The 12,831-nt window shown below is 38.9% G+C and overlaps 1 protein-coding gene across 5 annotated transcripts in view; it reads left to right on the top strand.

Moving 5' to 3' along the window:
- SYNE1 (spectrin repeat containing nuclear envelope protein 1) overlaps positions 1 to 12,831 on the top strand; it is a 667,130-nt gene that overhangs the window by 312,119 nt on the left and 342,180 nt on the right. For all 5 annotated transcript variants that reach the window (XM_077283091.1, XM_077283090.1, XM_077283089.1 and 2 more), the window contains 6 exons: positions 1,594 to 1,744; positions 4,529 to 4,756; positions 5,512 to 5,610; positions 6,301 to 6,488; positions 7,857 to 7,980; positions 8,232 to 8,398. In XM_077283091.1, coding sequence (XP_077139206.1) covers positions 1,594 to 1,744; positions 4,529 to 4,756; positions 5,512 to 5,610; positions 6,301 to 6,488; positions 7,857 to 7,980; positions 8,232 to 8,398 — 957 coding nt within the window. The remainder of the gene's footprint in view (positions 1 to 1,593; positions 1,745 to 4,528; positions 4,757 to 5,511; positions 5,611 to 6,300; positions 6,489 to 7,856; positions 7,981 to 8,231; positions 8,399 to 12,831) is intronic.

Below are 12,831 nucleotides of genomic sequence, written 5' to 3'. Positions count from 1 at the left end.
CATATTGATAGTGTCCCATTGTTTGTGCACCCATATTGTATCATAGGAGAAACAAGGTTCTCCAGTGATGAAGATGAGGTATAGAACGTCGCTCTTTATTATTAATTTTAAAAAGTGATATTCTTGGTAAACCACAGATAATCTTGTAGAGCCAACGCGTTTCTGCATTAACCACCACGATGAAGGCTTCACGTTGAAACACGTTGGTTCTACTGGATTATCTGTGGTTTGTTGAGAATATCGCTTTCTAAAGTTTATTGAAATATGTGAAGTTTTATACGTACCTTATCTTCATCGCTGGAGAATCTTGTTTTTCCTTCACTTCTACTTCGACTTGGGCGTCTGCGTGCCATGTTTCCTGTCCTCATTGAGGTCCAGCTATATTTGATGCGCTGACTCACCCTTCTTCCTTCCCAGTTGTTCTCATTTTCTTTGTTTTATGGGTAAATCTTGTCTGCACATCGGACTTGACAAGTACATGGTGTGATCTTTAGGGTATGTGCACACAAACATCTTTTTTCAGGTGGGTCCTTTCTGTTACCCACATGAAAAGCGCCCAGAAAATGCACAAAAGAATGAACATGTGCTATGTAAAAACAACTTACCACGCACGTGTTCAGGCTACTGAGTGTCTTTGAACCGCTTCAGGTTTCCAAACACCATGACCGACCTGACCATTCTTCAGGCATTTTTCACTCTGGAGACCTCTAGAAATACAACTCAATGGAAAGGCTCTAAAGTTCCCAGGCGTCTTTTTAATTATTTCTGCAGTGTTTTTGCTTTTAAAATGCTACTGGTTTCTTCATCGATGAATGTAGATAAAGAAAACGTCCGGGAAATGCCAATAAAAGACACCTCAAAAAATCTGGAAAAACTTAAAAATAAAATACCCTCTCTCAAAAAAACCAAACCAAGGGGAGAATTCATCAAAGACAGGCTCACTTATTAAAAGCATCCATGTGACATTTTAGAGAAAACATACTTTACACTGACTTTTCCTTGTACCTCTGGTAGTTTGACAGGTCTCTCCTGTTTACTGTCTAGGTAACAAGGCTTCTGAAAAGCTGGTGGGATCCTGCTGAAGCATTCTATAGTGAAAAATCTTTGATTCATGTTGTCTGTTGTTAGTGTACCGCAAATCACACAATAAATTTCTCTTAATACAAGTTCTGCATAAATAGATAGTCGTTAAAGTGCTTTCTTTTTGGTCTATGTGTTCATTTTTGCCATTCATGCGTCATCCGTTTTCTTGCTTAGTAACCAGTCAGTGAAGAAATGGACAGTACATGAATCCAACACAAATTACTAATATAGTCCACAGATAGGCCCAAAGAGCGTCATCAAAAAAATGGACAAATGAAATCACCCATTGAATTTGATGCGTCCCTTTGCTGTCAGTGAAAACGGTGAACGACTAGGACATAATTATTTTATGTATGAATTGTACATGACTATCTTCACAAATATGTGGAGTTTTAGAATCTGCTAGCATGTTCATGAACTGCTTCATGTGCATGATTGCTCCTTGAGACTGACCAAATTCATATATTTGTGTAAAATATAATTGTTTTCTTTGTTTTTCTTATTTTTAAGCATCAAGAAAATGGAGATAACTAAAGATATTTGGGGGAAGTTTGACCATGATTTTGAGGCACATTCTATGTGGATTTCAGCAAGAGAAAAGGAATTATCAGATCTAGAACGGTCTGATCTGTCATCAGAACTGCAAGTTACACGCATCCAGGTGAACGTCATTACATTTATACTTGAAAGAGTTTTGTTTTGAAGAAGGCAATATATTTTCTTTTTTTCTCTCTTTCATCTTTTTTTTGTCAAGTCAAAGCTTCCTGTCCTCAACCCCTTCCTACAAAAGGATATATATGCCCCTATACTCTTTAGACCAGACTAATGCTGGTCGAACTCGCCTATATCAGTGAGTTCGGACAACACCCTTATGGGTACGGGAAACCAGAAGAATTTATTGTCAGGGAAGATATCGATCTGACATGTCCGATTTTTGAATACTGATTTCTTAGATCTCCTGGAGATAAGCTACCGCCAATTTGGCTAAGCCCTTCTAATAGAGAGGAAGCGGCCAAGCAAGTGTTGCTCTGTATGAGAGATCCATCCGAAATGGCTGCCTGCCGAACGATTGGCCAAGGCATTGTTTGCATCAATCTCTTGTCAATGGCGGGCTTAAAAGTACATCCATATTGCAAGTAGTTTACCACAATTTGGCATACAATTATATCCTAGGAATGGCACAGGCACAATAGTTGTTTGGTGCCATCCATAGCAGCAGACATTTGTACACAGCTAAGCTCCTGCATCATGTGCTTGCACCCAATGTATCTCAGATCTCAGCAGTCTAACCCCTTAGATTCTGTTGTCAATAGCGACAGTGACATGTGAGAAGTTTGACAGAAAGAAATCGCACTCTCTGGCAGCCCATCAGCACCACCACAGTGCGATCATGGGGTGCTGATGGTCGCTATGGCAACAAGGTGGCCCAACACTGACCTCTGTGTTAGCCGTATACCTACAATATCCTACAAGATTTGGGGGCCCCTAGGTTATCTGAGAAATAAACAATGTCAGGCTAGGAAATGCACAGCACTAAATAAGTAGTGAAGGGTATTATTACCTGTGTGAACAAAGGATTGGATGTTCAAGTCCCTTTGTGATATTGGTAAGTATTGTAAAAGAAATATATTTTTTAAGTGCAAAAATAAGTATATAAACATAAAAAAATACATTTAGTAAGAAATTTAGTTTTCTTGCTAAAAATACATTTTATAATCCGCCCCTTACGGTTACAGAGGGCAGAGCACAGTGCTATAATGTGCATGCATCCCCTTAATTTATGTTATTTATTCACTTTTTACTTTCGTTAGAGCCTTTAATATTTCATTTTTCTGTATATAGAGCTGTTTGAAGGCTTGTTTATCGCATAATGAGCTGTCTTTTTCTTTTTTATTTTTATATAGCGCTAACATATTCCGCAGCGCTTTACAGTTTGCACACATTATCATCGCTGTCCCCGATGGGGCTCACAATCTAAATTCCCTATCAGTATGTCTTTGGAATGTGGGAGGAAATCGGAGAATCCGGAGGAAACCCACGCAAACACTGGGAGAACATACAAACTCCTTGCAGATGTTGTCCTTGGTGGGGTTTGAACTCAAGACCCCAGCGCTGCAGTGTTAACCACTGAGCCACCGTGCTGTACAATTTTCAGATACATACAATTTTTTTAGCACTTTTTATGTCAATATTTTTTGAGGCAAGATGAACTAAATCAGCATATCTGTCATAGTTTTAAATATTTTTATGGCACTCAACATACTTGATAAATAGTAATGAAATAATTTTATAGCATGGGTCACTACAAATACGGTGATAGGAAATATGTGTTGTTTTGTGAGGTATTATCATCTTCAGAAATAAATCAATTGTTTTGTGCTATGTAGAGGGGATAGGGGACTTATATACAGCTTACTATAAAATTGCAAAAGCGACCTTTCAGTTGGTGGCTGTAGTTTATATTGGGAAAATCTGGTGACAGGTTCCATGTACAAAAAAGTATTTTGATTCTAAAAAGTTTTCTTTTGCTCAAAATTTGCAAAACACGGAAAAAAAAACTATATAAATTTAGCATCGTCTTGATCATATCAACTTGAAGAATAAAAAGAAAATTTCAATTTTACTTAACATTGTTTACAAAAAGTAAAATAAATGTAGAATTGATATTTTTTTGGTTCATTTTGCCTCTCAAAGTGTGTAATAAAATGTGATGAAAAGGTCACATGTACCAAAAAAAGCACAGATGAAAACTAGTAATGCAAAAAATATGCCTTCATAGCGCTCCTCTAAATGGTAATACTTACGGATCTCAGGATATGACGACACAAAAAAAAGTGATTTTTTTTTTTCTCAAAATGTGCATTTATTGTATAAAATAATCCAACATAAAAAAAACTATTTAAATTCGATATTTCTGTATTCATACTAACCTACAGATTAATATTTGTGCAGCACAACGGATAACATACAATATCAAATGCAAAAAAAGACATGGCAGAATTACTGCTTTATTTATATTTTTCCTATGAAAGAGTTGATAAAAGTTTGTTAATAAGTTATTTATACTCCAAAATGATTCCACTGACAAAGAGAACTCATCCAGAAAAATAAAAAAACAACAAGTATAAAAAAAAAATGGTTTGTCGTAAAGCTCATAACTGGCTGTGGCGCCAAGGGATGAAGCTGCACTGGAGGCGAAACTCGGCCATAGTTTGTGAAGTGCACCAATTCAATATATGGAGAAATACAGAATGTGCTGCCCACACACGTGCAAATCTTTTTTTTACAAAGAAAACATGGTACAGATTGATGAAAACTTCCAAACAAGATATTTATTTTGCAGAGAAAAATCCCATCTGAAACAATTACAATTCTATTTTTTATGTACATTTCAAGCTTGACAAGTTTATCCTTAAACAAGTTCCTTGTAACGCTACCTTTATAGGACATTTTGAAGGATCTGAAGAATAAATCTAATGCAGTAAGAGAGCTTGAGGCACAGAGCCAAACATTTTCTGAATTTATAAGCTCTGCAGAGATGACTCGGATAAAAGCCAAGCTATCACAGATGGTCAAGTGTTGGGACGAACTCAAAGAACATGCTCATCGACTAGAAGAAAGTATTCTGGGCATTGCGGAACAGCAACAGAAGTTTGATGACACAATTAGACAGGTAAAACAAAAGCGCAGAACAGTCTTTACGTTTCGTATAAGACTATGTTATAACCAGACGGTTTGCTGTCACACCCCATCTCCAGCCGTGTCAAATGTGACTACTTTTTCAGTTCCTATTATTTTGCCATAGATAGTTTTTAGTATTTAGATGTTATCCTTAAAATTTTAAGAACAGTTCATTAGCGTAACGAGATGTCTTATTGATTTACTAATTGGTCATTTTTGGTGATTTTTTTTAGTCTACATTCGATAATGAATCATAGAATTATAGAATGTTAGATTTGGAAGGGATCTCCAGGGTCATCGTGTCCAACCCACTGCTCAATGCAGGATTCACTAAACTATCCCAGACAGATGGCTGTCCAGCCTCTGTTTGAAGACGTCCATTGAAGGAGAACGCACCACCTCTCGTGGCAGCCTTTTCCACTCATTGATCACCCGCAATGTCAAAAAGATTTTTCTAATATTTAATCTGTCTCTTCTCCATTTCAGTTTAATTCCATTGCTTCTCGTGTTTCCATGCGCAAATGAGAATAATGATGATCCCTTTACACTGTGACATCCCTTCAGATATTTGTAGACAGCTATTAAGTCTCCTCTTATCCTTCTTTTTTGCAAGCTAAACATTCCCAGATCCTTTAACCGTTCTTCATAGGACATAGTTTACAGTCTGCTCACTTTCCTTGTTGCTCTTCTCTGAACTTGCTCTAATGAAGAGAAGTATAATGCACTAACACATTAAATTATTCACAGATTCTAACTTCTTTAGAGAATATTGAGACATCTTTGGCTCTTCCAGTAAATAACTGCTCCTCTGCATCGGAAACATACAAAGTACTACATTCCCATCAGGTAATTTAGCTGAACAACAATTCATTTTTATCTCATTACAATTTTAAGGTGATATTTGATGAGTAGGATTACATTAGGATGAAAGCTATAAGGGGTTAAAGTAGCTGGATTGTAGGAGAGGAGTACGTAATATACTAGAGGAGGTTTGTGATAGCTTAGATAGGTATGTAGTATATATTGTAGAAGAAGAGCACATATGGAGACTACATTTAATAGACTAGATAGGTATATAGTATATATTGTAGGAGAAGAGCACATATGGAGGCTACATGTAATAGACTAGATAGGTATATAGTATAGTAGGAGAAGAGCACATATGGAGGCTACATGTAATAGACTAGATAGGTATATAGTATAGTAGGAGAAGAGCACATATGGAGGCTACATGTAATAGACTAGATAGGTATATAGTATAGTAGGAGAAGAGCACATATGGAGGCTACATGTAATAGACTAGATAGGTATATAGTATATATTGTAGGAGAAGAGCACATATGAAGGCTACATGTAATACACTAGACAGGTATATAGTATATATTGTAGAAGAAGAGCACACATGGAGGCTACATGTAATAGACTAGATGCAGTTGTGCTTTACATACCGCAGCACCTGGCAATTAGCTGTAGACCACAGCCGCTAACGCTTATTACTGTCTTTCTTGTTGAGAATGTGTCTTTTTTCTTCTATAGGATCTCTGTCATGACATTGAAATGTTGAAGAACAATATCCATTCTCTGAGTGTTGGTACTCGTAAACTCACAAACAGGAGTAAAGCAATGCAGGCCATTTCCAGCCTCCAGACCAGATTTGAAGTTGTGACTACACAGGCTAAAGAAAGACTCACCTTGTTGGAGCAATTATTAGTTCATTGGCAGAGGTAAGATTATAAAAATGTAAAATAAAAAAACATGTGGAAGAATAACTAAAGTGAAAATAAAAACAACATCAAACATTTTTTTGACCATTTTATAATATGGCATCCACCGGAGCATGTCAGGATTTGGAGCAATATTGTCCATGACGTTTTAGTGAAAACAGTAGGATTTCTGTACTAGATTTGTGATTCCATCATACAAGTTTGCACACTAGTTAGCTTAAAGGAAATTCAATGAAGTCAGTCTGTGGCTTTTCTGATTTATTCATCTGCAACAATTTTTTTAATGACATGTAATTAGGAACCATCCACTTGTTGTGTAGCATAGCATATTTTGTTATGTAGAATCACCATTGTCACAATACGGTCTTACATTGCACCAATCGCCTAGTGTGGCTCATCACAAGATGGCCATTGTGTGTAATGGTAATGTATGGCACTGCAGCTCTATCTAAGGATAAGTCGTTAACATTTATTTATGCTTGCCTATAAAGCTCCTACATATTCTGTAGCACTTTACAAACATTATCATCGCTGTCCACATTGGGACTCACAATCAAAAATTCCCTATTATGTGTTTGACGTGTTGGAGGAACCTGAAGTATCCAGAGGAAACCCACGCAAACACGAAGAGGACATAAAAACACCTTGCAGATGTTGTGGTTGGTTGGATTAGAGCTCAGAACTCCAGCGCTACAAAGTAACAGTGTTAACCACTGATCCTTCATTCTTCACAATATAAATGACCTGAAAGATTAACCCTTTCACAACTTTGAACGCATACGTACGTCCAAGGTTGCCTCCCACTGTTTGCTGCGGGCTCAGATGATGAGCTCGCAACTTTTCCGGCACATGTCAGCTGATGAAATCAGCTGACATGACCCCCTCAAAGCAGTGGGTACAATCGCGATCCACCCGCGGCTGTTAACATGTTAAATGTCGCTACAATCTTTGATAGCGACATTTAACATGATTGTTCTGGAAGCACTTCACAAACCACGCCCATCGTGTCAAATGACTGCGGGTGGCTGATGGGTTGGTATGACAACCCGGGGTCTGCAGGAGACTGCTTTGGTTGTCATTGCCGGATTTTTATGAGCACCGGCCACAGGTGATAATTTTTGCTACACACAGCAAGACTGCAGCCCTCCTATGTGTAGTTCAGGCGATCGGATGGGGAGCAAGAAACAGAAACACAAAAATGTAAAACCTATGGTGATGAAGGGGTTTAAGCCTGGGATAACCATTTTAACTGTGCTTCTTCATCCAGTTATCAGGCAGACATGTGACACAGAAGCCTCTGAGCATTCAGAAAAGCATCACTACCTCTTAATTTATTTATTGTATTATTATTCTACTTTTCATTTGTAGGCAAGAAAAGGAATTTTCTTCTTTTGTAACCTGGCTTGAAGCAAGTGAAGCTTTGGTCGGTCCACAGCAAGGACAGTTCTCTGCCGACAAAGCAAAACTGGAAGCTGAGATGCGATCACTTCAGGTATGAAAATGAAATGTGAGGGATCAGAGTGTGCAATTAATGTAGATTCATGACTATGATTCTGAATATATTTTTTATGCCAGTGACTTCAGTAACCAGAATGAATCTTGCATACTTAGCAAATAAAGTATGGCCCTCCACCCAGCACTGTAGTCTGAGCTTCTGGGGATGACAGCAGGAATTCTAAAATCACTGATGCTGGTCTACTGATAAGAGTAACGTCATAATATACTTACATTTATTTTTGCCAGGATCTGAAAGCCGAGTTAACTACACAGTCTCAACGATATACAGTTCTGGTTCAGTTGTGTGCATCTTTATATCCAACATCCTCTGAAAACAGCGTACAGCAACTGAGGGACCATCTTGAGGAACTTTCCCTGAGATGGAATACCTTACCAGAATCTGTTAACAAACAGTAAGTATGTCTAATCTTAGTTTTTTTAACATTTCATCATTTTCCTGAAAATAATATTAGCTTGCACACCTGCTTTATTGTAGCCTCCTGTCTTAAAGGGGCATTCTCAAGTTGTCTCTTGAGCAGCTCAGAGGTCTGCAGTCTTCTTACAATCGCCTTACTTCCTAGTTTCTGGTAGGGCGGCCACTCCTTCTTGAGTGACAATTCTGAGCAGTAGTATAACTATAATATTAGGCTATGTGCGCACGTTGCAGATTTGCTGTTGTAAAATTCTGCGCAGATTCTTCTTCTCTTGGCAGAAACCGCAGTTAAAAATCCATGCGGATTTTATGCGGTTTTGATACAGATTTGTTGCTGATTTTCATGTGGTTTTCTCTGCAGATTTGTCTGCGGACTTGCAAGCTAAATAAAGATATATTATTTAACAAAAAATGTAATGTTTACACACACACAAAACAAATAAAAGTGACTATATATATACATATGTAATACGAAGCCCGAGGTTTAGTAATGAAAAGGTGTTAGCCAGATACCCTCATTATTAAAATGGTACATAAAGAGTTAACTAAGAGACACACACACACACACACACACACACAATCTGCGTGAAACGCAATATTTGTTTGATTTTTAAATAATTTGTTAAAAAAAATTGCGTGAGCTCACTAGTAATTTTCTTAACCAACAGAGGGATAGCCGATGGCTGAGGGCAGATTCTGGGAAGGAGCCAATAGCCATAAAGGTTCCCAGGCTATTAATATCAGCTCACAGATGTTTGCTTAGCCTTTACTGGCTAGTTTACAGAGGAACCCCCAAAAAACATTGACGTGGAGTCCCCCTATAAAATCGAACCAGCAAAGGCTAGGCAGACAGCTGCAGGCTGATATTAAAAGCCTGGGAAGGGGCCATGTATATTGGCACCCCCCCAGGCTAAAAACATCAGCTCTCAGCTGCCCCAGAAATGGCGCATCTTATAGATGTGCCAATTCTGGCACTTAGCCTCGCTCTTACCACTTGCCCTGTAGCGGTGGCAAATGGGGTAATATTTGTGGGGTTGATGTCATCTTTGTATTGTCCAGTAACATCAAGCCCACTAATTAGTAATAGAGAAGCTTCAATAAGACACCTATCCATTACTAATCCTATAGTTACATGGTAAATAAAGACACGGCCAGAATAAAGTCCTTTAATTGAAATAATCAATCACACAGACTCCTTTATTGAATCTTAATTTGCCATACTTACTGCATCACCTAATCCCCGACTCCCTCGATCTCCTGCAACAAAATTAAAATAATAAACCAACATAAATATTCCCTGTCCGACATAGTCCATTTAATACCGAGTGTCCCACGATGATCTCACGTGTAGAACAGTCACATTGGGAGATGTGACTGCTCTACCCCACCTCCGGTGATACACTGACAGGAGATAATCGCTCCCGCAGTGTTTCACTGAGAGTTCACTGCAGTTCATGCTCTCACGGCACTGCTGCTTGAGAATTTTCTCACGCAGCGGTGCCGCAAGTGACAGACAGCACGAAGTGCGGTGAACTCTCACGGCGGCGCAGTGATACACTGCGGGAGGATTATTTCCTGACAGTGTATCACCGGAGGCCGGTGATGCACTCCTGATGTGACTGTTCTACACCTGAGATCATCGTGAGACACTCGTTATTAAATGAACTACGGCGGAAAGGTAAGTATATATCCGCAACAAAATCCACAATGTGTGCACATAACCTTAGTGGAACTGTAAAGCTCAGCTCAATTTCTGCTTGAATTTAAGAACGGTACCCTTTGTTGCTGCTGATTGGCTCTGATGAATTGGCCAATTTATACATCAATTTCATTTTTAGAAGTATATTCAGCAGTAATGCAGTTCAAATGTCATACAGAGTGCTGCTGCATTCTCTGGTTTATATACTGCACCTGTTTACACTTGCTTTAGTCTGTTTGAAGATGCTGGTCAGTTTTTTTTTGGTAGTATACTACTGGGGGTTTTGACTACCCCGTTTTCTGACTCTGGCTGAACTTTAAATTTGTATGCTTTAGCGTGGGAGAGGCATGTTTGAATAAAAAAAGTATGCCTGGTACGCCTTGTTGCAGCTGATAGGCAATCATGAATTGGCCAATTTATGCGCTTAGTACCTTCATTAGGATAAGTATATTCTATATAGCAGTTATGTAGTTTAAATTTCATATATTCAGTGTTTGCATTCAGCTTAGTGCTTACAGAGCGCTACTGTATTCTTTTATCTGTTGTAACACATTCAGTTATTAGTAGTTTGTTCTGGAGTCTACACTGTTATGATGACTATATTTAGTTAGATAACAAGGCATTTCAATAAGTTAATAGCTCCGAACAGTGAGAGTGATATTAGAAGAACCCATTTGGGAGAGGCAGATGATGTGGGCTGGTTTTGCAAGATTTATAACAGAAGCTGACAGGTAACCCGTGGAAGTGAGCAGCTAACTGCTATGTTAAAATGAATTACCTGGAGAGAAGTGGCTGGGATGTTAGGGGTTAACCCTTTTCCAAGTATGTAGTAGTACACACACAGAACCATGGCCTGGGCAACACTAGTGAACTAAAGAAACCAGCTGCACACTATGATAAAAGCTCTCATTACCGGATATTGACAGCAGATAGAAAAGGCAAGTCAATTTCAAACTTGCTTATTTTCATGTGGTTTCTCTAATTAAAGTAATTTAATAACTTGAGAGTACCCCTTCATAGGGAATCTGTCATCAGATCCCCCTCCCCCCAAAAAAAAACAAAACTATATGTGCATGTAGCTCTTTCAAAGACAAGTCCAGCAATACGTTTACATGGCCAACCCGTTCCTCTGTCACTGAGGAATCACTGTTTGAATTGATATACAAATGAGGCTGAAGAACTATTGGAAATCTGAAGCATCTACCACTCCAGCTCTATTTCCATTCAATGCCGCCTTCTTCTGCTTGATTGACCACATCTATGCTGTGTGATTTCAAGCAAAGTAGTTTTTAGGGCATCTGCCTTGTGTAGAGTCTGTCTCATGTCCCTGACACACTCCATGACAGATGTATTCGTTATGTGGTGTTAAAGGGTTAACTCCGGAAACATTTTAACAGTTTATATTCCAACGTTTTGACCTACAGGTAATCTGCATTTAATACGTAAAATTCATAATTAAGTGATCAACTTTGTGTATGTGTCATGCATTTGATCAATACTTTATGAATTACTGTATATACTCATGTATAAGCCGAATTTTTCAGCCCCTTTTTTTGGCTGAAAAAGACCCTCTTGGCTTATACACGAGTCACGGTCCCAGTGCGGAGGTCCCCGGCATCTCTGGAACATGTCCGCGCTCCCCTGCAGCCTCGGTAAGTGTTCCGGTGGCTGCTGATAGGGCTGGCGGTCGGCGTTGGCACTGGGAAAAGTGCCAGGGTCCTGAGCAGGCAGGGACACCGGCATGCTATGGGGGCCAGGTACCTGTACTGCCGCTTGCTCAGGCCCCCGGCACTTGCTATATTCACCTGTCCCCGTTCCACCGCCGCGCTGTCTTCTGCATCCTCTGGCTGTGACATTCAGGTCAGAGGGCGCAATGATGTGATTAGTGAGCGCCCTCTGCCTGAACAGTCACTGCAGAGAGCCGGCGACGCTGAGGAGCAGCGGTCAGCGACGAGAGGTGAGTATGTAATTTTTTTTTATTGCAGCAACAATAAACGATATAAGAGCAGCATAAACTGCATTAAAGCACTATATGAGCATCTTATCAGCCCATCATCATCTTTATAGAGCATTATATGGGGCGTATTTTTGTATGGAGCATCTTATGGGGCCATCATCATCTTTATGCAGCATTATATGGGGCATATTTTTGTATGGAGCATCTTATGGGGCCATCATCATATTTCTAAAGCATTAAATGTTGCATATTTTTGTATGGAGCATTTTATGGGGCCATCATCATCTTTATGCAGCATTATATGGGTCGTATTTTGTATAGAGTATCTTATGGGCCCATGTCTCAATTAATGTAATTTTATTGGTATCTATTTTTATTTTTGAAATTTATCTGTAGCTGCTGCATTTCCCACCCTAGGCTTATACTCAAGTCAACAAGTTTTCCCAGTTTTTTGTGGTAAAATTAGGTTCCTCGACTTATACTCGGGTCGGCTTATACTCGAGTATATACGGTACATGTATTACATGCACATTTTTCATGACATAAGGCCTATTGGTCGAAATTGGAAACTTGCTTATTTTCCTGCTTATTTTGATTTTGCTGCTACCTAACTAAATATACCAATATCATAATATGAAAATACCCCTTTAATGATATTAGTTTGTTGTAATTGAGAACTCTTGTTTACATCCCTATGTTGTTTTCCTGTATATATCTATTACTTCTCTTGACTGAGAACATACAATTGTATCTTGTC

This window comes from Ranitomeya variabilis, chromosome 2 (genome assembly GCF_051348905.1).
Source record: "Ranitomeya variabilis isolate aRanVar5 chromosome 2, aRanVar5.hap1, whole genome shotgun sequence".
In the NCBI taxonomy this organism is placed as follows: Eukaryota; Metazoa; Chordata; class Amphibia; order Anura; family Dendrobatidae; genus Ranitomeya; species Ranitomeya variabilis.
This window is presented reverse-complemented; position numbering and strand designations above follow the sequence as displayed.